At 44.0% G+C, this 24,804-nt stretch overlaps 1 protein-coding gene and 2 long non-coding RNA genes across 5 annotated transcripts in view; 1 reads left to right on the plus strand and 2 right to left on the minus strand.

Moving 5' to 3' along the window:
• LOC123616499 (uncharacterized) lies at window positions 1–19,392 on the minus strand. 2 transcript variants are annotated; one of them, XR_012499387.1, is made up of 4 exons: window positions 19,026–19,392; window positions 1,219–1,308; window positions 1,013–1,079; window positions 1–230 (listed from the first exon to the last, which is right to left on the minus strand). It is a non-coding gene; the product is annotated as an uncharacterized LOC123616499 (long non-coding RNA). The 2 variants fall into 2 exon arrangements; XR_012499386.1 differs by lacking the exon at window positions 1,013–1,079 and having other exon boundaries at window positions 19,026–19,391.
• On the minus strand, window positions 7,743–15,292 carry LOC141573562 (uncharacterized). The gene is made up of 2 exons (XR_012499388.1): window positions 13,593–15,292; window positions 7,743–12,578 (listed from the first exon to the last, which is right to left on the minus strand). It is a non-coding gene; the product is annotated as an uncharacterized LOC141573562 (long non-coding RNA).
• The window catches only part of PITX2 (paired like homeodomain 2), a 19,769-nt gene continuing 11,011 nt past the window's right edge, over window positions 16,047–24,804 (plus strand). Inside the window, exons 1-3 of one of the 2 annotated variants that reach the window (XM_010953687.3) lie at window positions 16,047–16,331; window positions 20,084–20,139; window positions 20,607–20,744. In XM_010953687.3, the coding sequence (XP_010951989.1) occupies window positions 20,094–20,139; window positions 20,607–20,744 (184 nt within the window). In that variant the 5' untranslated portion in view covers window positions 16,047–16,331; window positions 20,084–20,093. The remainder of the gene's footprint in view (window positions 16,332–20,083; window positions 20,140–20,606; window positions 20,745–24,804) is intronic. The other variant, XM_010953688.2, reaches the window with a different exon arrangement.

Consider the following 24,804-nt stretch of genomic DNA (forward strand, 5'->3'; position numbering starts at 1 on the left):
TGGCTTTAAACAGACATTTATTCTCTCAGAGTTTTGGAGGTCAGAAATCAGATATCAAGGGGTTGTCAGGGCTGTTCGGTCTCCAGAGACTTTAGGGGAGGATCGTTCCCTGCCTCTTCCAGCTTCTGGTGGTTCTCTGCGCTCCTTGGTTTCTCCAAATCTCTGCCTCCACCTTCACATCACCTTCTCCCCTGTCTTCTCTTCAGTCAGTCTCATCTTCCTCTGCCTTTCTGTTATAAAGACACTTGCCATTGGATCTTGGGTCTACCAAGATAATCCAGGATGATCTCATCATCTCACTATCTTTAAATTAATTATGTCTTCAAAGACTTTTTTCCAGGTAAACTGACATCCACCAGTTCCAGGGAATAGGATGTGGATATATTTATTTAGGGGACCACCATTCAACCTACTGTACTCCATCAGAAGGACAAATGAGAAAAAATGGGGAAATATAATTAAGTTGTACAGTATTAGAACCCCAGGCTCCCTCGCCTCATCGAGAAAAATGTTAAATTGATAGGTTATATAGTGATGCCCAGAAAAGAGGACCAGGTACTTGTCCCAACAATACCAATAAGCATGCATGTGACCTCGGATGATTCTCTTATCATTTCAGAGCCTCAGTTTTCTTATCTACAAATGAGGGGTTGCTAAGATGTTCTTTGCATATTCTTCCAACCTCAATATCTTATGATTCTACAGAAAATTCCACGCATATCTTAAATCCCAGCATGCACACGGTGAGAAACAGAGAAAATTAATGTTATCCCAGCTAGTCTTTCAATCATCAAACGCTGTTCAATGCCTTCTTTTTGGCAGGAAAAAGAAGGGTATATGGATAAATAAATACATTGAAAAATAAGCCACTGAATTAATTAAAAGGATCCCCAGAAGCTCTCTGTGATACTAAAATTAACAACCCCCTACAAAATTAAACTGTTTTATACAAAGTCCACCCTATTGGAAAAGAAGGAGGAGGAAAAGAAGAGAGAAACCTGGCATAACTAACCTGAAGCAGAGCTGGCTCACTGCCTCCAGGCCCACCTGAGTTTGTACCATGCTAAGGAGACACGGTGCTAGAAAAGGAAATGTATGCGTTCCGGATTCATTTCAACCTAAGATCGATCCCAACCCCGTGTGATCTTGAACAAGTCACTTAACCTTCCAGAATCCATTTGCTCAAGGGGAAAATGGGAAAACCGTAAGAATGCTTACCCCCTGGAAAATGGTGAAGACCCAGCTTGAGAAGGTATGGAAGGCATTTAGTGGCAGCTCTCTGGCATGTGCTGTTTCCTTCTGTTTGACCTGCCCCAGAGAAAGTAAACAGAGTTGACCTTAAACAAAGTTGTAAAGTGTTTAAAGTTCACTTTTCACCTGCTTTCCTGTACTTTTCTTTTCCCTCTTGTTGGTAACCCTTCCAGGCAAGGAACTTGTCATTTATAATTGTTTACTGGTTAAACAGAAATTATTCATACCAAAATGGTGCCTGAAGCAGATTTTCAATTATTTTGTCTCTAACTGTAGAAGGTATGTCAAGAATATTTGGATATGAGCAAAAAGATGACAGGAGATCAGGGTGGGAGTAGAGAAACTGATTCTGAAGTTCCTTGAAATGGAGCTGGGCCCCCTCTCCAGACTCAGAAGAGGAATCTCATTAGTCATATTTGAAATGCATGCAATGACTGAAGGCAATGTTACATAGACTCTTCTGTTTCTTACCAAAGCCAGGCTGAAAACTGGACTCTCACTCTAATCTGCTGCAAGAGGTGGTTTAAATAAAATAATGACAGTCCATATTCTTAAGAATGAAAAGCTATACCATCGTCACAGTCACCTTCCTTAAATTTACCTAATGTGACCACTTTCTATACCCCCCAAGATATCAAGATGCATAATGAATATTTTCTAAAATAATTTGTGGTTTGTTAATATCTGATGATTTTTTTTGTCATGTCCAAACCTTCCCCACAGCTGTTATCCAAGAAAATACCCCTACGGCTCCTAACTATATTTATGAAGCTCCCAAAAAGTGCACGTGCTAAAATTATACTCTTCATTAACAGAGGCAGTTGAAAGTGAATATGAACATTTGGACCCTCGAGTCAGACAGGCCTGGATTTGCATCCAAGCTTGTAACTATTTGCTCACTCTCTGTTTTTGTGAGAACTTGGGAAAGTTACTGTCCCTCTTTAAGTCTTACTTTTCTCATCTGCAAAATGAGGACGATAATAGTATCGATGTAATAAATTGCCTAGCATAGTACACTCATTACATATGAGCTATGGTCATCATCCAAAACCTAGACGTATGAAAAGAAAAGCTTATTACTCCAGTCTTGAGAATGAGAGAAGCATTACTCTGAATTAACGGAATGTTTAACTGTAAAATAATTTTAAAGAAAAAAACATAAAGAGTCCCACACTATTGCCTAGTAAAGAGCTTGTTTGTCTCACTAAGACATATTTGTGGACCCATATAATAGACCCATGATGGGCAATTTGACTTGAGTGAAACATTAAAAAAAAAAAATGAACCATACTGCCCACAGGTCAGTCCGATATAGTTATTATTATCAAAATTGCCAGATATGTCATTTTTAGTCCTGATTATTTTCATCACAAAGAGTTTGTCATTTGATCCATTTATTCTTCCGTTCCACAAATAGCAATTGTTGGTATCAAGGAATTGTGCTTGGAACACAAAAATTAATACTTAGCCCATGGCCTCCGAAAGCTGACATATATACATATATTTATTTCTTCCCTGTTGCAAAAATTAAGCTGAAGGAGCACAATTAGCTCAAGAAGGCAGCACTTAGGAGCCTGACTCAGGTTATTATGTGTATACTTGAAAGAAAATAAAACTGCCTTCCTTCTAAATATTCTTTAATTTACACTTTCACTAACAGTCCTGCCATCTTACCTGTTTTTTGTTTGTTTGTTTGTTTGTTTGTTTTGCTTTTCATAGATAATGTGCTTAAAAATAAATATAATGTGCTTAGCAAGCTGTAGTCAAATCACTTAGGAGTTTTCTCTTCATTATGACAGAGGACAACAAACAGATTTTCAATTTCTTTTCACATAAATAAATTTACAGAGCAAGTAGCAAAAGATACTGAATATGATCCAAACAGTTAATGTTCATGGAGAGGAATAACATTTTTCATACATTCCAAACTTATACTTTCAATACAGTTTCAATACAATACTGTAATTAGCCAGCTCTTTTGACATAGAGTATTAGGATGAATGAAAAGGGATTATTTTTAGCTTCCCAGGGCCAAAACAATCTAGTGATTGAAACTGGGACATGATACAGCATCTAAAAATATTTCAATGTATCATTTTATACTACTAAGACCATGTCACTTACTTTTTTTTAATTGGCCTGAGACAAGGAGGTTTTCATTAACTCTCACCAACATTACTCCAAAGAAGAGTCAGCTTCAGATTAAAGGCATATACTTTTTTAATTATGTGTAACTGTGCCAAGGTGTTCTTGGGGAGGAAAAATAAAAAGCTCCCTTATAACCCTTACTGAGAATCTTACCATGGGGACTTTATTCTTACTTAAATTAAGAGTCAATCCTTTATTAAACATATTCTAAATAGCTATTACTCTTATAGGAAAATCACCTCTATGAATGAAAAGATTAGGGATAGGAGAGGCAGGGAGAGTCTGAACTGGATTGCTTGTCTTTTTACAATTCATCCACACTTCAGAATGCTTTTAAAAATAGAAAACATCCTATACTGAATGAAGTATGCAGTTAAACATTGTGCTACGCCTACATGAGCTCACAAGGAAATGACACAAGATGTTTGATAAATAAATTGTAAGTGATGTAAAAGAATTTATATCTGAGTTCTTTAAATGAGTCAAAGAGTTTTCCCCTTTTGATTATTTATCCTACTCTTTATTTGTTTTTGTTGTCAAAATTATAAGCAGTAGGACTTACAGGGAATGTTGACATATAATGTATGTATATATGTGCATAAATATTTATACACACGTTTATATAGAGAGGCCTATTTAAAATCATAATGCTTTACATGGACCTCCTATGGAAATACTTAAACACATATCTATTTCTCTATGTATAGAATCCAGAATGTAGAGAGAATACATTCATAATTATGTGACTATTTTAAACTGTCTTTTTAGATTTAAAAGGGTTAAAAATTAAATAAAACACAGTCGTAAAGTTTCATTCATTTTACTTCTAATTAGGATAGAGAGATCTGATTCAGCCTTCTTAAGTGTTTTATGACAGCTTATTTGTCGTAAGTTTTTTTTTTATATAGGTATGATTCTGGCAGGAATAAAAAACTAAAAAAATCCATAGTGCAAAATAATAATGAAAATCACAGCCACTGACTTCCAAAACAGTGAGGTATTTTCAGCTTAACAGTAATGTTTATCAACTAAATCCTAATAGTAGTAAAAAAAAAAAGAGAGAGAGAGAAAAGTGTTTATTATATTACAGTCCCCTCGATTATCAGTTATTTTGAACATCTAGAATAACATCAGCTTCACAGTTTTCAGATATCTGCTTATAACCTGAGGTAGGAAATCAGACATAATGAATCAATTAAAGTCAATTAATTTTATCCAGATCAGTAATTCATCCTATTTTAGAGTTAATTGATATATTTTTTCTTATTTCACAAAGAAATGTTGATTTTTGTGCTTTCCTCCCTACTCTTCAACTTCACATAGCATGTCTTTGCCAGGCCAGCATAGACCAATGAATGAGCTATAAACAGAATGCAGAAGCAGAGGAAGGGTATAGCTCAGTGGTAGAGTACATGCTTAGTGTGCATGAGGTCCTGGGTTCAATCCCCACCACCTCCATTAAAATAAATAAATAAATAAACCTCATTGCCCACCCACACCCAAAAAAAGTCCTTGTTCAAAAATAAATAAAATTTAATATTTACAAAATAAATACATTATTTTTAAAAAGTAGATTCCTAGAGGGGGCATCGACTCCTGTCCAGTCCGTGGTAACAGCGGGGAAGAAGCCCTGAAGGTTCCACTGCTTCTGTCCCAGCGCCGCGCCCTGAGCTTCTCTGCCCTGGGAGGCTCCTCATTCTACATGGGCTATGTGACCTCTAAACGGGGAACTCCGGGGATATATCCTCTTTTGAGGAACTCTCTCAAATGTCCTCACCTGTGTGATTCAGGTAGTAAAGCCCAGTGAGAGCAGCCTGGAAGCTGGTTCAAATCCTCGTCTTCACCTTCCTTCAAATCCTGGGAGCCTTCTGAGGTCAGAACTAGCTCAACGACTGAACTATAGCTTCTCAGTGAAATAATCTTTGGAAGGACCTGGAAATAATGCACTTTCCTACTTTTTTCAAACCCCCCAAAAGATATGTTTAAAGGAAAGAACTAAGACAGCACATTTAAACTCAATCATGGTATTCCTTACAATACAAATTATGTGTAACAAAATGGTCAAGGAAGTGAGAAGTTAAGTTCACCTGAATTTAGAAATAAACTTTCAATTTAAAAATGTAATACTACTTAAGTTTAATGTGGGAAACAAAAGACTCAAAAAGAGTCTCTTAAAGTCAATCTGCAAACTGTTCTACTCTCAAAAATTCTTGTCTTCCCCCAACCCTGCACCCTACCACATCTGTTTAACCATCTCTCTTTTCTTTCATTTTCATGTGATCATTTGCGTATAATTAAAGTATTTAGTCTTTCTTTTTAAACTCAGCTTATGCCCTTTAAAGATCTAGAAACACATCTCCATCATCCAAAACTCAGAGTAACAAACTACCACAAAATGAATCTACCAAATTAATCGAACCATCTTGTTGACCCACAATCCTAGATTCTGCCTCAGCTTTTTTCTCATTTCAGTTGAGTTGAGTCATTCCTTTTCCTTTCTTGATTCCTTTTTCTCTCTATTCCACATATTCTTGTGGATTTGGAAAGGGTAGAGGATGAGGAGAGGGTATATGATTTGTGTCATAATTTTAAAATATATAGGAAAGCCATAAGTTTCCTTTCTAAAATTAGGAAAGCAACAAATAAAGGTTTTGAGATGAAAAGCATTATTTTTATTTTCACTGACTTTTGTGAACCCTCCTTGAGTTTTGTAAATCAGAAACCAGTAGAATGACATTAATGCTTCGGGAAAAGAAGTATGAGTTGTCAACTGTGGCAAAAGAAATAAAGAACTGAGAGGATGTAGCTCTAACCTGTACAATTCACAGTTGCTTTCCCGTGAGGAGGAAGATAATATGAAAGGCTCCCTGGAGTGCATCTCTGGGAGAAAGGAGGAACTACTTCAGGGGAGAATAAGGAGAGCAAATATCAAAAAGGAAAATGAGTAAGAATCCTGTTGCTTTGGGCTCATAAATTACATTCAAGAAAAAGAACTTCTCCCCAAATGTTGGAATATGTGGATTTGGAAAAGAAAGAACATTTATATCCAGATAAAGATGATGCATGGAAAATCATACTTGTCCCAGGATTGTGCCAACATTTTCTTTCAGGAAATTTAAATCTTTTTAAGTGAATCAGTGACTTTACGCTTGGGAAACAAAACTAAATACACCTGAGAGAAAGCACACACCTAAACAAAAAGGCAGTTGTTAGAATATCAAGTGAAGTGAACAAAACGATCAACATCCTCCCAAGAGACAGTGTAAATATCAAAAGTGCTAATAAGTGGAGGCAGTCCCCTCGTGACAGGTGTGGTACATGTACAGTTTCCAGGTAAGAACAAAATCATGGCACTTAAACAGTGGCAGAACTGTTTTTTACATGGGAAATGTGAAAAATATGACAACCATCTCAATCTGCTCAAGTAGCACTCATGGTAAGGGTGAAATTTTATCAACATCGGTTAACTTGTGGTATATTTAAAAAGTAGCAAGGAGATAAATTGATGGATTAAAAGATAAACTACTCACAGGCAGACAAACAGAAGGACAGATAGAGTTACAATCAAACATGTACTTTACTCAGACAGATAATAACTAGCCCCAAGAAGTGACGTGCCTGCTAGGAAAGCCTTGAACGTAGAATTTTCTGACTTTGCCTTTAACTTACTTCTTTCAGCACCGTGCTGCATAGCCAGGGCTGACTCTCTGTAAGTCTCTGTGACATAGTTTTCCATCTGTTAATGGGGCTAATAATATTTTCATATAGATTTTTGAAAGTAAAAGACATATGAAATATTTAAGAGTCTGGAAGAAATGCCTTCTATTAATTGGAGCTATATGATATGACATTATTCTCTTCAGTACCTGGGGTTTACACAATAGATAGCTATTCAGTGTATATGTGAAATTATGAGGCATCCAAATGCATTAACAAGGGATCTAAGGGGGAATCTTTCCCAAAGAGTGTAACTGGATATCTTTCTGGGAATAATTTAAACACAGGCTGAGGGTGAGTGTACCCTCTAGATCCTTTCTAGTTTTTAATTTCTGTGGATCCTAATTTTTCTTCCCCGTTTATTTATTTTTTTAAAGTAACTATGAGACTCACAGGCTAGAGATGGAAAATAAGACAGTGTGCCCTTGAACTTTTCTTTCAAAAATACCATAGCATTTACAGGGATAGTCTGGATTCCTGTGACAGCACAAACTGAGGTCTCCCTTGAAATGAACTCACATATCATTTTTCTTTATTTGAACCCACTCCTCATGTTTCCTTATTCTACACACACCACAAAAGAATAAGAGAATTTTTTACCAGAAAACAGGAAACTGGATTGAGTCTTCTTTTTTTTTTTTTTTTTTTTTTTTTGCTTCTTCTGTGCTTCATAAAACTGGGAATCCATACATACACTTGTGTGTATCTATCCCTTCTGGAAAAGGCTGAAGTGAAGCCAGTTTTGGCTCATTTTTGACAAAGGGACAAAGCTGAATTGGAAATAACCTTTACGATCAGCAACAGGCCCACTATGATGACATGGATTTTGCAGAAGTCTCCCTGACGTTCTCTCCTGGCTCACGTTCTACCATCAGCAACTCATCTAAGTGGAGCATTGCTCCCACAGCCTGTGTCCTTGGGATCATTCTCTCTCCCCTTCATTCACCTCCTGATGCTCCTCCGTGCAAGATTTCTTCTTCAGCACAGGAAGTCATCTCACTGTAAATTTCAAATGACTTCACAACAGTAATGGAGATACTCGGGTGCACTCTAGGCAGAGGTAGGTAATGATAGGTAAGATCTCGTTTCTCCTTTGAGCCTGGCATGATTTAGCACAATAACCAGATTCCTAACAGGTTTTTCTAGATTTCACTCCCCACTCAACGTGCATGTTCCTGCAACATGGATATTCTTATTACTCAGTCCTTACTTGCATCTCTCTTTGGTTCTAGAATAAAACTACTCAAACTCAGTTTAGATATTTTAGCCTACTTTGGAATCTCAGGGAGAGTCTTATGAACTACATTCCTAGATTTATTAGGCTTAGGCCATCCTGACCATCTAAGCATTAATTTTCCTACTGTTCACAAATATCCCTGAACTTATCTTTCTCTTTCCTGGAATGGCCTGCCCAGGACAAATCCTGGAGCTGGGCTTTCCTGATGTCTTTTATTCAATCATTTCTCTTTTCCTCCTCTCTAGCACTTAAGGCATTTCTGACTTTCTCCATCCCCTAGATAATATATTTGCTTTTCTTATCTCTGCAGTTTTCTTTTGTTTTTTGAAATTTTCCACATGGAAGTTCTATATTTCTTCCCCTCAGCAGATTCTGACCCTCCAGTTACAGTCACCACCAGTTCAGTGTACTAGTTAACATTTGGGACTCTGGAGATGGTAGACAAATCGAGATTCAAATTCCAACTGTGACACTTAATGCCTATGTGATATGAAGTAATTTCCTACTCACTCTGCATGCCAGTGACTAGAAGCTCTTGCTCTTACCAGGTAGTGACCTTGGGCCAATGACATAATCACTCCAAACCTCACTGTCCTCATTTGTAAAATGACAGTATCTACCTTATAATGCTAGTATAAAAATAAACGTGATGAACAATACAAAAGTATTTAGCATGATGTTTAGCTAATGTTTAGCATGTTTAGCTAAAAGTTTAGCATGATGGCTAAATAAACTAATCACTCTATAAACATTAGTTATTACCTCTATTACTTATTCAAATTATCAGCCCCACTTCGTATAGCATTTCGTATAGCAGGTTTCCTGACTTCCCTTGGTTCTCAATGTAAATGCTCTTATTTCTTAAACCCAGAATTCATCATACCTCATTAGCCAGAGGCTTTTTCTCATGGTCCACATGAAGTTTAGGGTGGAGAGCTGGGGGAGCCAGAGCACTGCCAGACTTTGTATGCAGTCAAAGTCATCTAAACACGTCTGAATTTGAGTTCTGGTGAGTCCTCACTTGTCCCATCTCTTCTGTCTGCTACAGCTTACTAACAGAGCAGTTTTCATCTCAATGCATCAAAACCTGAACGCTGAGATTGTAATAATAAGTATAGCTACAACTATAAAACGTCATCGAACCGGGGACTTATGAAACCACACTGCGACGACCACAGCGGGGGGAATCTGTGTAAACACCAAGCGCTTCAGAATCCCGCAGTCAGGAAGTCAGTGCTCTAATTAAAGGGAAATTCAGGATGGGAGATTTGACCACTGCCTCAACCACATCACTGAACTCTGGCTTTCTTCAGCTGAAGCGGCTGTCAACCTCCAATGTCTCCTTCCTCCTTCGTTGCTTTGAAGGCCACTCCTCCAGCAGTGAGAATCCATCGAAGAGAGTATCTTCGATGAGAAGCTATTCCTGTTGCTGCAAACACTTGCCAGAAATTCCAAGAAAATTTACAAGGTACATTTGTAGGACAGCGGTAAGTCAGATGCATTTCAAGTTCCCAATTATTATACAAGAAACAGCTTAATTTTTAGATTTTGGTTTTTGTGGCAATGGTGATAGTGGACCCCACCCACTCCTCAAAATAAAAAATAAAAGTAATACATATAGCAATACAAATTATTATTACTTGCAACAATCAAAAAAACTTCCTGAAAAAATGAAAACTCAGAGTTTTGTATATTAAATACTTCTGTTATTTGAAAACCAAGATTATGCTGGCAGAAAAAACTATTTTAAAATCAGCATAGTAATTGAGCTTGCCTACAATGGATGCAACATCAAACAATGATGTGAGGTCTGGTAAGAACCAGCAAACCCTAGCAGATAGTGTAAAAATAACCTACAGAAGCAATATTACACCCCTGAGCTTACAGGAACAGTCAGCTCAAGGGGTTTACCTAGGTTCACGTTGTCTCTATGGCTTTACTTCCTGAAGTTGCTATCAGAAGTTAAAAGAAATTCTTCATAACTGCTTTTAATGGAAACTCAGATTGGTCAATGCACATAAAATACACAAGGCAGTTTGTGTCTTATTTGTTCCCACTGTTATAAATGGAATTAAACCACTGAAAGTTGTAGACTTTGGGGGTCTTCTTTTCACTGATGAGCCCAAGGTGTTTCCCCTCCCTACCAATAACCATGATGACATATTTTCCCTAATTCTGCATATACTGAAAATAAATGGTTATGAACAAAACCCAGAAACATAATTTGCATTCGAATGAAATGACCCTGAAATTGTTCTTTTTACTGTGGCTTTATCTGCTGTTTCACAGTGCAGATTCCTATAGCTCTCCTGCTTGGAATGACTCAGTATAGATCATAACCAGAGTTGGTGGAGGAATCCTGAAAGCAGGGATTCTGATTCCTAATGCAATCTGTATACCAACCTACTGCACGTGTTGCTCTTTATTTACAGTTTGGTAAAGATCGTAGGTGGAGATGTTGTGGACACATGTGCATGATGGTCAAACTGCTTTGAAAAAGGGATGGGGACAAGAGAGGAAGAAAGAAGGAGAGAGAAGTATCCAAGTTCAAGTCAAGCAGGCATTTCAGATTTCAAGAGACAAGCTGAAAAGGGAACACCTGCTAGACACCCTGGGTCTGAGGGCAGTCTGTGCAAGCCTTCATATCTCTGAGCGTGCACATAGTGCAGAGGGTGGAGCCTTTTAACCTCAAATCTAAAAAGATTGAGAGATTTCGGAAGGCCCAGATGTGCCAAAGGTCAGAGGGATCAATATGCAGACCCTACCATGGGGGAGGGGGGAAGATTTGGATAGAAAACCACTACAGAAAAGGAAACCTATTTAATTCTGAATAATTAAAAAGTTAAGAATAAGCAAAGTCGGTTGCCACGGAGGGGAAAGAGGTGGGGTGGGATGGGGGATGAAAAAAAGCAGTTGATGTGGTAATTAAGAATTTGGTGAGAGCCTGGGCAGGTCACATCCTTTCTCAGATCAGAGCCCCATCAGAAATTCTTTCAAGTGTCCTTCTGCGTCGCCAAAGATGACAACAGCAAATCAATAAGTGCTTGAAATGAAAGGGGATGTTGGCGAGCCCCCAGGCTACAGATTTCCCGCCGCCTGCCTTTTCTGAACTCCTAGCGTGCCTTTGCACCGCCTCTCTTAAGAAGAGCTACCTTTTATTCTTATTCTCAGGACGAAGGTAAGTGCTCAGTTAGCATATCTATTAAATGTCGGCTCCATTTCCAGCTCTCCGACCGAGCTGAGAGAGCGCTGCGTCGGCCCGCCAGCCAGTCGGCGAAGCTGGAGGAGAGGAGAAGGCTGTCCAGGCCGCCGGCGGGGCCACAAAGCCCCCGGGCTGGCCCAGCTTCTCCCAGGATTTAGCGCTTCTGGGTCAGGGCTGGAAGGTCCTGCCAGAGCAAAGGGCCTGAGCGACCGCGGCCACCGGAGCGCTCCTTCCACTTCATTTATTTACAAACAAGCACAAAATCATCAACAACAGAGAAGGGCCAGTGCTCCAAAATTAAAGCTCGAAATCACCGGAAACTCCGTTCTGAGTTCCAGACCTCGGTCTGTTACCCTTCCAATATTCGTCCCTCCCCTGATATGTCTTGATTTTACAGTCTTTCCAGAGCCCAGCATCCCCAAGATGTTTTAATTAGGTAATTCATTAGTGAGTCAATACAGACATGTATATATTCTTTTAGCTCAAGTGGTTAAGCACTAATTTCGAAATGCTTATAAAACACGGGAATAAGCAACGCATAGTAATTTTAATTTGTATGCAAATCAATTGGTTCATCTTAAATGCCTAAAAACAGAAAAACAATTATTGTATTGTAGGATCGGAGGTAAGGATCAAACTGCCTGCACAGACAATTCGGAAGCAGACCCTGGACTGGGAAGAAAATTTAGAACAGCCAGCAAATCAATAATGTTTGAGGCAGTTAAACATCTCTAGCTATTGGTATTTACATACTGGCTTTTTGTCAGATAAGGAGTTGGGGAAATTGCTTGCCAGGGTTGAAATCATAATCCAGAGTGAAGAAAGTAAATGGTAGCACGCAGCCAGCCACGGGGGGCTTCAAAACAATACTGTACCTTTCCCAAATCCTACCTCTTGGGTGAGAAGTGAGCTGGCAGACGTTGTTCCACATTTGTCCTCGGTTTTGCCCCACTTTGATCACAAAATGTTATGTCCTCTCTGAGCTTCACGATTTGATTCTTATCCTAATATTTCTGCCACTTGCTTCAAAATATTAGAGAGAGGGACATAATTCAGAATCTCACTAAAAATTCTCTGAACCCATGTAGCCAGCACCATTATTCCTATGCTGATGGGGAGCTGGGGGGCTATGTTTAGTTCTCTGTATCCCCTACACATTAAATCAAACAATTGAAAAGGCAAAAGGAACGGCTAGAGGAAATGGTCCAGTGCACTAGTTTACTGGAAGGTTATTATCTTTAGACAGAGTTCAAAATTTTGGTAAAGTAACAAGGATGTATATTTCCAGGAAAAAAAATTTAAGATATTCAAGAACAGTGAATCTCACCAGGAGATCGACTCCGGAGTTGTTTATGTAAAAGTGTAACATACTTGAAATTCACTGATACATAAGGTCAGTGTCTCCCCACCCCAGGCTCACAGCCCAGGCGATCTGGCCCTTAAGGAGCTGGTACCTTTGATGCTACAATCTTGTTTACATCTGCAGGGCAGAGAATTGCTTGCTTTGCTTGGACGGTCCCTCCACCCCCTTCTAATTTGAAGTAATCGGAATCTAAATACAATCGCCACAGCCCACTCTTCCATTTCTGTTCTGACGAGAGAAAAAACCTGAAATCCACGTCTTAAATCAGCATGGTGGTTTGTAGCCCCCCAGCACCCTGCCTCTCTGCTGCATGCCTAATGTATTCCCTGGTGGTTCTGGGCATTAATTAGTTGTTTAATAGGAGTATGACTAAAAATGTAAAAGAAGGATTAGGAGCGTGAAACGTATGTCCAGCTCCTTCCACACACTCGAGGAGGGAATGAGAATCATTCTGTGTCTTCTATTTCTCCAGGAGCCATTTGCATTTCCCACCAGCTGCTCACTTCAGCTGCACTGGCTCTGGGCAAGGCGAGGACCCAAAAGCTCGGCACGGTGTCTGCGGCGGCCGGGGCTGGGGTTAACCAGCCCCTGGCGGGCGAGACTCCAGACATAAGGGGGGGCGAGGGGAATGTGAGCTTCCCGGAGCCCCTTCATCCTAGCCCGGGTTTGCAAACCTTTGAATCCTGAAAGAGGGAGGAGTGGCACGCGCTTATCTGCGCGTCTCTGCAGCGCAGTCCCTTTCTCTTTCTCTTGTCTCTCCGCGCGTCTCAGAATCTTCCTATCTCTGATTTTCTCACTTTTTCTCCACTTTTCCGTGAGATTCCCCATCCTCGCCTCCGGATGAAGGCAAGGCTGTTCTGCTATGAGCGTCTCTTAATCTCCATAAAATGAAAAGAAAGGGGAAGACGTTAACCCATAATTCAGGGGGCTGGGGAAGCAGCAAAAATCTTTGATGGGCAGCGACGAAAATGTCTTTCTTACACTACATTACGCGGTATGTTATGACCTTAGATTTCAGTCCAGCGACTTGAAGAAATTTGATTTTCTTGCCTCAGCAAGATTTCAGAAAGCAGAAATAGAAATTCTCAGAGACAGAGGGGAAAGAAAAGTAAAAACAGCAAGTGGGCATTTTACCCTCATTTCTCTCCCCTTAAATAAAACTGTCTTGAATTTCCACCGGGTAAAAAGAGAAAATTTGAGTTTTCACGGATGTTACGTGGAGGTTAGAAATGGCTTAAAAATGTAGACCTCTCATCAGTTTTCTTCGTGGCTGAAGAGGCTAACCCTTTCCATAAAATGAGTCCATCTGTCGACTGTTAGCTATTTCAAAGTGAAGGGATTTAGCACTCAAAACAAATTGAGCAAGTTTGTTTGCCTGTTTTTACTGCTAACTCAAATGAATTCAAAACACGGAGTAATTCAAGAAAATACATAACATGTTTCAGACAGCCCCCAAATGTAGGGAAATCCCGGCACATATATGGTGACCTAGGTTATTTTAAACGCCAGGCTTTCAAAAATGTATGTATCTCACACATATTCTCCCAACATCATTCTTTTTTCTTAAAATTGCAAGATTGGTATATTGACTTAGGAAGAGCAATAAAACTTTTAAAGGGGACTTTATCCTCTCTTGAGGACCAAAGGGGAGGACTCTCTAACGGTGGGCCTGGCTGAGTTTTGCCCCTATGCAGGAAATAATATTGGTGGGAATACCAAATGGGACCTATGGATGTTTTCCTGACACATTTCAAAAACATGCATTAACACCGCGCTCTTGAGATTCAAAGAACGTTGTCCAATATGCCCGGCAGAAGTCTTGGCACCTGGTCTTCCAGGAGAATCATATTTATAGTCCTTCTACCCAAAGGCAGGACAGAGCAAAAATATCCTCTTGCTACCAAAATACAAGCCCTTGCTGGAGTAAAGAAATCGGAAAATCAGGTTTTAGAAGTGGGGCACACATTTGGGGGAAAGGATGACCCTCCTAACTTCACATGTTCTTCGGTTTTTAGGAGCAAATCTGAATTTGAGGGTAGCTTCCTTTCCCATCCCCATCACCATCCCTTGCAATTTAATACTATGCTCGCCAGGAACCTTAACCTCGTCATTTTAAAAAATGAGATATCCGTGACCCGGAGTGAACTTGTTGAGTGTAGGTACAGCAGAGGAAATTCTAGACTCTACGATCACCCGAGCCTTATCCAGCGCAACCCCTTGGTGCACACTGGTCAGCGCGCAGCGGTGCCCACCTGCGCGCGGACACCGGGTGCAGCGCTCTTGGTCACCCCGCCTTGACCTCGGGCGCGGTTTCCCGGTCGGTGGTGCTGGGCCAGGCATCCAGGCCTTCCCCGGGTGACTAGCCTTGTTCATTTCTTCCTAGATGTCTCCCTCCCACCCTCTTCCCAGATCCCGCCACCCCACCAAGCCCCCGCTCGCTCCAGTTTTCCAGATTTCTCCTCAGTCATCCTCTCACACCCCCACCCCGCCTACCTTCACTCCAGCCTCCTGTCTGTCTCCCGCAATCCCTGGTTTCTGTGACCTCTTTCCTCAACCCTGCAGGCCCGAAAGAAGGTCACACACAAGCACAGTCAAACTCACACCCCATATGCCTCGCCCCCAAACGAACCCATGCACATTATCCTTTGTTCCATTTCTTGGGCCACTTTCTCTACCCCTTTCTCCCTACCAGTCCGGGTTTGCTCCCCGGGAGTTTGCCCCGACGCCTTTGCCCTCCCCTTCTGATTTATTAGAGCTCCCGGTTTGGCGCAGATTCCTTTTTCTTCTCCTCCTTCCCATCCTCCCTTCCCGTCCTCCTTTCCACAGTGGGCGTGCTTGAGCCTCCTGCTCAGTCGGCTTCTATCTAAGCGCCCTGCCCGACTCCCTCTCCTTTCGCTCTCCGGGCTCTTTCCCTGGCTCCCGACTCTCCGCCCGCGGGCCTCCACCTCCCTCCCCTGCCCCGCGTCTCGCGCCCCTGCTGGCTCCCCCCCGTGCTCGCCCGAGCGCTGCGCTCGCTCCTTGATCGCCCGCCGCGCGGCCGGCTCGGCTGCCCGCCCGCCCGCCCGCCCGCCACTGTGCAGTGGAGTTTGGTGGAATCTCTGCTGACGTCACGTCACTCCCCACACCGAGTCGGAGCTGAGGGAAGAGAGAGGGATGAGAGCGAGGGAGGGGAGAGAGAGTGCGAGACCGGGAGAGAAAGCTGGAGAAGAGCAGAAAGAAACTGCCAGTGACGGCTAGATTCCGGAGGCCGCCGCGGACCCGTAGACCCCCTCGGAACTTGGCACCCTCCGGAGCCCAGCAGTACTCTCGGGCCCGGCTTTCGGGCGCTTGCGGTGCAGCCCGCGCCTCGGTTCGCTGGAAATCTCTCCAGGACGCGGCGGGACGCGGAGACAGCCGCTCTCTCCCGGTAGCCGGTAAGTGGAGGCCACCTCTCCCGCAGGGATGTGAGATAATGCGAGTTTGGAAATTTGTTCCACTTTGGAGATTCTTCGCCATAGGTGATTTGTGGCTCTTAGGGCTGCCTTTCCCCCTAGGTAACGCACTTGGCAAACAGACCTTGCAAAGCCCCGTTCCCTTCGTCCCAGTCACAGACACTAACAATCTATGCATGGGGTGCTGAAGTCGAGTGGGAAGCGAGGCCATGGCTGGCATTTAAAACGAGGTATCTTCCCTTAAATCTTGGTGCCAACGCTGAAGGGACAAATCCTCAGATTGAGGATTAGAATTCTCAAGATAAAGGGCCGGGTACAAAGTTTCAGCTACTGGAAGATTAGCCCCCTTCCCATTGTTATCAATTGGAAAAAAAAGCTTCCATCTTAACTGGCAGTTAGTGACCTCTCAGGCCCAAGCGAATTACCTGGGAGCCAGGCCTGGATGCCAAGCTCACACAATTACTTCGGATTATAAATCCCTTAAATTGATTACCAGTCAACTCCAATCTTGCACTTCAGGAGATACATTTTAAATGTGTGCAGGGAAGAGGACTATTTTCTGACTGTCCAGTAAGAAAAACATTATGATTCTGAATCAGAGAAATATGTTCCTCTTTTTATTCCAATTTAACGATTTTACTTTCCTAAGCAATTTAGAAATCTTTTTTCTCTTTTCTTAAAGTAAACTAAAATTTTAAAAAAAACTTTTACTATCACGAATTTAAATAATATACGGAATTCACGCATTCTAAAGTAATTTATGAAATATTAATTTGATTTAGAGAGATTTTCTTGCATTCTTTTTAGTCCATTAATAATAATTAAAGATGCTTTTAATATCATTTTGGAGGAAAGCCATCTAAAATTCAAATGCCATTTAAGTCAAGGAAACAAAGCACTTAAGCAATATAGATAGAGGATTTTTGTTGATGTAACATAAAATAAGCATACAAGGCTTCAAATATCAAACTTTCCCTAAAAATTAAATAGCTACTTCATTTATGGACTGTTTTACTCTACCTCAGCAAAACTACACTTAAATTATTCAGGTGCTTTGTTCCTCAAGTTGAGCGTGTTTGTCCTCAAGTGTTCCTAAAGCATCAATATTAATTGGTTTAAAAGAAGGCTTAAACTGGTAAAATACAGAACTGTGCTAAGCAGCATTTTAATTTCCTTAAATGATTACCCACTGCAAATTAATTTACTGACTAATCTCACTAATTCAGTTCACTTAAAACATATGTTCTTGTCATGTTTATTTTTAAACTTTCCATTAAAGATTTTGTTATGGGGTAATAATGTGAATGGAAAGAAGGGAAATGCGAGGGAATTTGGAATTATTAAGACTGTATTTGTTTCCAGCAATTTCATCTTATGACAATCAACAGAAATTATTTTTAAGCAAATTGTTTTATTTCCTTCTATTTGTCTGCCCTAGCCAGAGGTTCAGCGGGCTCCATTAGCTGTGTAGTGCTTTTTAGCAAGCTCACAATAGATAACTCAAGGTGGCCAAAACAAGATTGCCGCATATATATACATTCCAAGCAGGACATGAACTTTTAGGGTGAGAACAACTATCCAACAGGAAAAGTTGCTCATCTTAATTTGTGAGATTAGCCATTCAAGCCAGTGCCTAAATCCTGCAGCCAAATTTGTCTTGTAAGACTTGTCTTGACAGGGCAAGTTTAAGGATCAGCAGGCAGGACTTGGAGGTCCCTTCTTAAAAATTATCTTCCCCAGTTATATAGAGTCAATTCATCTAGGAGGCCTGATCTTTAAATGAAGCAAAAAAAAAAAAAAATGCAGGTCTCAGGACTCATTTTGACTGCAAAATAAATCCACAAATCACAAGGACACGTAGGAGTAAGCTAAGGAACACGCCTTGACCTTATTTTCAGTCTTTAGAGAGGAGTTCTTGAAGATTTGTTTTGTGTTGCTTTGTTTGGTCTTCAGTACTGAACCTTGGGAGTAGGGGGAGAATGTGTAATAATTGACTGACTTTACGCTGAGCGACTGGATCTTTTTCTTTTGTATATGTCATTATTTTAAAAAATAAAAACTATTTGCAGTTACCATCTGCAAAGCTAATAATGCAGCCAGTTCAGAAATAAGAAAAAAGAAAAGAAAAAAAAGATTATCGAAATGATGATGACATGCAAATTTCCCCTGAAATTATCATAAGTAAACATTTGAAGTCTGGACTAATAAAATCCCATCTGTGTTACTTCATATCGAGTTAGTAGAAAGCTGTGATAATGAATTTTGTAATATCTCACGAACAGACATCTCAATCAGGGACTAATCCTGTGATTTTACTGCAGAATCACTAAATCTGGAGCCGCCAAACTGCTACTTCTGGGCGCCCGGGCCTGCAAGGATCAGCAGAGTCCCCGCCCGCGTCCACGCTAGCGGGTGGGGGAACCGCCTGGCTGTCCCCTCCCTTGGATCCCCACGCTTGCCGCGCGGGGCAGCCCCTTTTCTAGGCACCGACCTTGGCCAGAGGCCCCTCGGCCCGGCTCCTACCAGGAGAGGCCGAGAGCCGAGAAATGCGACTCAGTCAAGAGCCAAACCCCGCAGCTCCCTGCCCAGCCTCTGCCCCTCGAACAACCGGGCAACGCCCGCCCCCAACCCCAGCCCTGGACCCCAGCGAGGTGGGCCCTCCCGCCGCCGGCGTACCCTGGTTAACGTGGAGCGAGGCAGGCGCCGTGATCCAAGGGGCCTGGGGAGCTGGGACCTTCTTTCCTTTCTTCTGTCTTTAAAGCAGCCACGGCTCTTCTACCCTCCCCGACAGAGCCCCTCGCCACCCACCTCTCCCGGTTTGCCCGTGGCAGAGAAGGGGGCGCGCGTTAAACGCTTGGCTCGCTGCGCTCTGGTTAGAAATTTGAAAAAGATCTGGTTTGCCAGGGAGGAGAAGGGGGAGTACTGGGGAAGCCATTCCCTCGGAGCTATTTCTCTGTCCTTGGCGAGCGGTAAACCCTCCGGGGACTTTTGCCTCGCTCTCCTCAGTCTCACTCGGTCCACCCCATTTCCCTGCTCGGCGATCTTAAATCATACTTTAGGGTAAATAAATGGCTGGGTGAGTATCTCCAGGGGAAAGTGTGGCTAAATATGGAAAAGTGGCTCCTGATGGATGAGAGGCCCGAAGCCAGCTCACTCCTGGAGCACCACAGGCAGAGAGCTTTGGAGTCCTGTGTGTTTCAGAATTACAGAAAATCGAGAATTGCTGTCTAGGACAGGGACAAGTTGTTTCTGGCATTTTATAAATATTTGCTGAGCTCCATTTAACGAACAAGCACTGTGCTGGCCTTCGCACACAAGTCCCCAAAGAGAAAGTCCTCTCCACTCATCCCTAAATTTTGTATCTGCTAAGGTTGTCCTCGTGTTCAGACGGGCTTTTAACCCCTTACACAGACACTCTTGTGGATAGTTCCACAGCCTAAGTTCCCAGAACATAGTGGTTTTATCGGCCAAGAGCCCCTGGGCCCATTCGCTGCAACTCTGGAGGCCGATCCCGCCCCTTGGTAAACATTCAGATGTCCTGGACCAGGGCTAGGATGGGGATGAGGCTGGGCAGCCAGAGGCTGTCAAGTCCGAGAAACACTCCTAAAACCTAGCACAGAGTAGGCGCCTAATAGCTAGTGTTGAATTTGTTTGCCCCACAGGTAGCCTCCTTTGAGCCCTGCGCGCTTGCCTGCCGCCGACTCTCACAGCCTTCTTTCTCTTCTGTTTTGTAGATAACGGGGAATGGAGACCAACTGTCGCAAGTTAGTGTCGGCGTGTGTGCAATTAGGTAAGAGTCGTTTCTTCTGCCAGGGTCACCCGACGGGAGACCGCGCCACGCGAGGGCGGCGAGAGGGCACAGGTCCCGCGGCGAGGCCGCGCGAGGGGGGCTTCCCGCAGGAGCCGCCCAGGGCAGGAAGGAAATCAGAACCAGGACGCCGGCAGCCTCTCCCCGCGGGGGGCTGTGGGTAGGGAGGGGGCCGCTCGCCGCGTCTCGAAGCCCCGGGCCTCCTCCTCCCGGGGGGAGCCGCTGACAGCCAGGGAGGCGCGGTGAGAGTACGCCGCCCTGCGCCGGGTTGCCAGAGGGTCCGGGAGACTGGAGTGTCCTCCGCTCTTTCCTCTAACTGGGTCTTTGCTCTTTGTCCCTTTTTCTCCTCTGTTCTGCCTCCCTCTCCCACCCCGCTCAACCCCTGTTACATTCCGCCGCCGTCTGGGGCCTCTCTTTCCCCGCACGTGGGGCGGGCGCGCGTGGCCCAGGCGTGCAGCCGGCGGCCGTTGAATGCCTCTTCTCCAAAGACTCCGAAATCAAAAAGATCGAGTTCACGGACTCTCCCGAGAGCCGGAAAGAGGCGGCCACCAGCAAGCTCTTCCCGCGGCTGCATCCCAGCGCCTATGGTAAGGCCAGGAGCGAGGCGCACGCCGCGCGCTTGGCGCCCGCCCCCGGGCCTCTGGGGCTCTGGTGAGACGCACGCAGGCAAGGCCGCCAGACTGGGCGCGCCTTCTCCGAACTTAAGACACTTGGCCTCTGGGTAGGACGAGAAGCAGCCGTCCAAGCAACGTTAATTCCTTTCCCCAAATTATACTACCCTCCTGAGACCCATCACCTCTCCCTCTCGCTCTTTCTCGCTCTCTCCTTATGATCTGATGTGTGGCCTGATCTACACACACCCCAAACTACCTCGGTGCCTCTAGCTGGCGTGGAAAAGTGGTCCAACAGCGACCTCTGTCGCTCACCACGTCCCACTGCGTACAGTACCAGCAGGGCCCACCCCGTCCCGGCGGCTTTTGGTCGCGCCCCGCCCAGGCTTGTGGGTGCGGGGTTTACCGCGGAAGATCAGCAAGCGAGGTTGGCGGAGGTTCGCCCAGGCAGCGAGGTGGGGGAGCTGACAACAGCCCTGCAGAGCCTGAGGGCAGCGACTGCGCGCAGCAGCAGAGGGTGGAATGGAGTTTGCCCCTGTCGACGCGAACCTACCTGTTGTGCTGGTTCCAAGGCCTCAGGTTTTGGTAGTGTGGTTCATTGTCTTGTTTCACTCTGGACGAGTCAAGGGATATTGCTACTCAAAGACTGCAGGCTCGAGTAGAACTTAACGTCTCCAATCCCCGCACAGGCCTTTGCTGAATTGAAATGTGTCCTTTAGTTGTGTGCGTGTGTGTGTGTGTGTGTGTGTGAGAGAGAGAGAGAGAGACAGAGAGAGAGAGAGAGAGAGAGAGAGATAAGTGGGACAACCTGTCCTTTGGAATACAGAAAAAACTCAAATTTACTGTTGCTCTATTCTCTGTGTTTTCCAGGCTCCTTAATAACTAAGTGCCTATAGAATGTTGTTGACCTTTGATAGTGTGAGGAGATAAAGCACCCCCCCACAGCCCTCATCCCTAACCCCCTCTTTCCGGATTAAAGTTTAAGGGTACAAATGTAATGTGTGCTACAGAGGGGCGAATTGGGACCCCCGCCAAGTAAACAAGCCGTATTACCGAGAAGAAAACAAAGGCCTCCCGCATTGGGCTTCCCAGTGAATCTGAGAGAAAAGCATCATTTGTTGAAATAAAACGTCTAAAGTGGTGTGGAGCAGAATGGCCTCGACACTGCACAAAATCGCTAGTCCTCCCGCTGGGCCAGTTAAACGCTCACTTGTCCGGGATTAACCCCATGGGGTTAAATGAGGCCACACGGAGATAACATCGGGTGATTTCTGTCATTAAGATTGTGTTAAATTCTTCTTCTGTTTGATAATCGGTCGTAAAAATAAATTATTACACCGGAGCATGTTTGGGATATGGTTAAAAATCAAGAGCAGCGATGACTCCTGGGGGAAATGCTTTGTGCGGGCTCAGCCCTGGCTCCGGCCAGGCTAGGGGAGCTCCCCAGTCTCGCTTCGCACAGCGCGGGCTGGCCGCCGCCCAGCCGAGGCTGGCGTTTCTCGCTGCGCTAGGAGCCCAGAGACGCAAAATGTCTCATACCCCTAACCCTACCCGCACCCAGGGTTTCCTTGACCCCAGGGATGGCTTCTGAGAACAGGTGGCCTCCACGTGACTAGGGTCCCTTCGAGGAAAAAAGAAGCCTGAGGTGGGATGGGGGCCTCTTGGATGGGCTAGAAGTGGCGGAGCCAGGGAGTCCTGTCCTCTCCTGTCACCGTCCGAGCAGGCGGCCCTAGGAGTTCGCTTTTGATAATTAGCAAAGAGCTAGAAATAATAAACGATTATTTTCTTAATCAATACTTTTAGGCCCGGATTATTTTTGTGCAGGGAAAGGCTCTTCCCTACACTGCCAGTAGTCTGTTTTCTGCCTTTTGGACTGAAGACGAAAACTGCTGCCCAAACACGTTTAATGCCATTAATTAAGAAGAGACACGTGGTAGGGGAAAATTATGAAAATCTTGATTTTATTGGCTTTTAAGGAATCGAGTAGACCAAAAATGTCACACAAATGTAGACAAAGCTGTAGTAAGTAAATTTAACTTACAGAATAGGCAAACTCCTAGCCACAGCATAATTTTTAAAAGAAAAAGGGAGAGAGATTATTCTCCTTAACTTTTTAATAGTTTTTATTTGCTTTTTAAAAGAAAAAATATTTACAATGACATGCAATTTTTGAAAAGGTCCCTGATATCCTATTGAAGACACTACCCTCTCCTAAACCCCACCCCAAAACACCATGTCCTCCTTGAATATTGAAAAAGTTCTGTGAGTTGACAGGATCGATCTCTGGGAGATCTGCCTCTCTTCCCAAACAAGTCTCCGTGCCCTTGATACCCATTGAGATGACCCACAGCCTGGCTCAAACCCAGAAATGACTGGGGGGCAGGAAGCTGCCTGAAGACTCCCTAAGGCAAGGAGTTTGAGAGAAGGATGGCAAGGATGGCAAGTGAAGAGAGGAAGAGTTGGTAAGTTAAACAGGATTCCCCCAGACAGAAGGCAGGCTGAGAAGTTCCCTTTGAACAGACGTCCTTGGCTTTTCCTTGCTTTGAGTGTCCTGAGTGGAGCCTCCGTTTGGAGAAACACGAAAAGTAATCTTGACCTTCAGGAAGAGAATGGCCTGAGCCTCCCCTGTAAATCACCTTTAAAGTTTCAGGGCTGTGGCTGTAAATTTGGGGCTGTAATCGACCCAGCTGCGGTCCGTCGGTCCCGGCGCTGGCCTCGGGACCAGATTTGGGGCCGATACCTTCGCCCGGCCTCCCTCAGCTACGCCACTAATTTTTACGTGGTTTGGCAAAGCAGTTGGGCTGAAATTGTTCAACCTCGGCCTCTGGTGCGCGCAGGCTTTCTTCCCTAAGGACAGGGACTCCAAGACTCCAGCCGCGACACACCGTCTCACGCGGCAGCAGTCGGGTCCCGGTCTTCTTCAGAGGAGCGGGGGTAACCCTCGCCGCCTTTGTGGCCGCAGAGCCATTCATTCAATCACCAAATGTTTGCCAAGCACATACTGCATGGATTCCTAATGCCTCCCCCTCCTCCCCCAAGCAAATCATCCGGTTTCCCTTCGCCGTTCGGAAGCGACTTTAATGCTAACGAGGATACCAACAAAAGCAACCCAGACCACCTCTAGCAAAATGCTAAATGGCGGTGCGAGGGGGAGGCTCTCGGGCCTGAGCGTGGTCAGAAAGAAGGGGGATGTTTAAAAGGGTGGAGGGCTTTTAGTGCGAAGCCGGGGTAAAAGACCAGGGCGTGCCAGAGGGGCGTGAGGTCTGAAGAAGCCGGGAGATGGGAGAGGAGAGATTTCCATTTTCTTTTCTACCCCCATCGCCACCACCCCCACCCCGCTTAAAATCTTCAGCTTATTGGCAGAAGTTGCTTCTCCTTTTGGTGATGTTGTTGTTGTTGTTGTTGTTGTTGTTGTTGTTGTTGTTGTTGTTGTTGTTGTTGTTGTTGTTCCCCAAACAGGAAATTGTCCAAAGGTAGTCAGTTCCTGCGGATCCCCGTTCGCGTCTTTACGGGTCGCGTTCCTCGGTACCGACGCGGTGTGCGCTCAAAGTTTCGCAAGGCTGATTCGGCTGCTATGCCGCACCGCCCGCTGTTAATATATGCGGCAGTTGTCAGAGCGACTCGGGGGAAAAGGAAATGTATAACGAAAGCTTATTCGTGAGCAGGAATATACTAATGGAACAATCTGATGTCTTCTTAATCCTATGTAAAAAGCTTTGTCGTCTTCCTAATATTGACTGAATGGGTAATTAATGGCTCTTCATCTAGGCGAATACCCTGTAATCCAAAGATAGGCAAAAGACAACAAGCCCAAGGTAGAAGACAAAAGCCCCGACTGCGGCCGCCACCCTCTTCTCCGCCCCCTACCCAGGGTCTTCACATGGGAAACTTTCCTCTCAAGAGAAAAATGCACAAGTGGGAGAGTATACGTACCTTTCCTGGGCTAGACTTAAACACAGAACCTGGCTGTCCAGCTCCGTCTTCCCCCACCAGTCCTTCCCTCTGCATTTCTTTCTTCTCAACTTCTCTAGAAAGA

The sequence above is a fragment of the Camelus bactrianus genome, chromosome 2, assembly GCF_048773025.1.
Source record: "Camelus bactrianus isolate YW-2024 breed Bactrian camel chromosome 2, ASM4877302v1, whole genome shotgun sequence".
NCBI lineage: Eukaryota > Metazoa > Chordata > Mammalia > Artiodactyla > Camelidae > Camelus > Camelus bactrianus.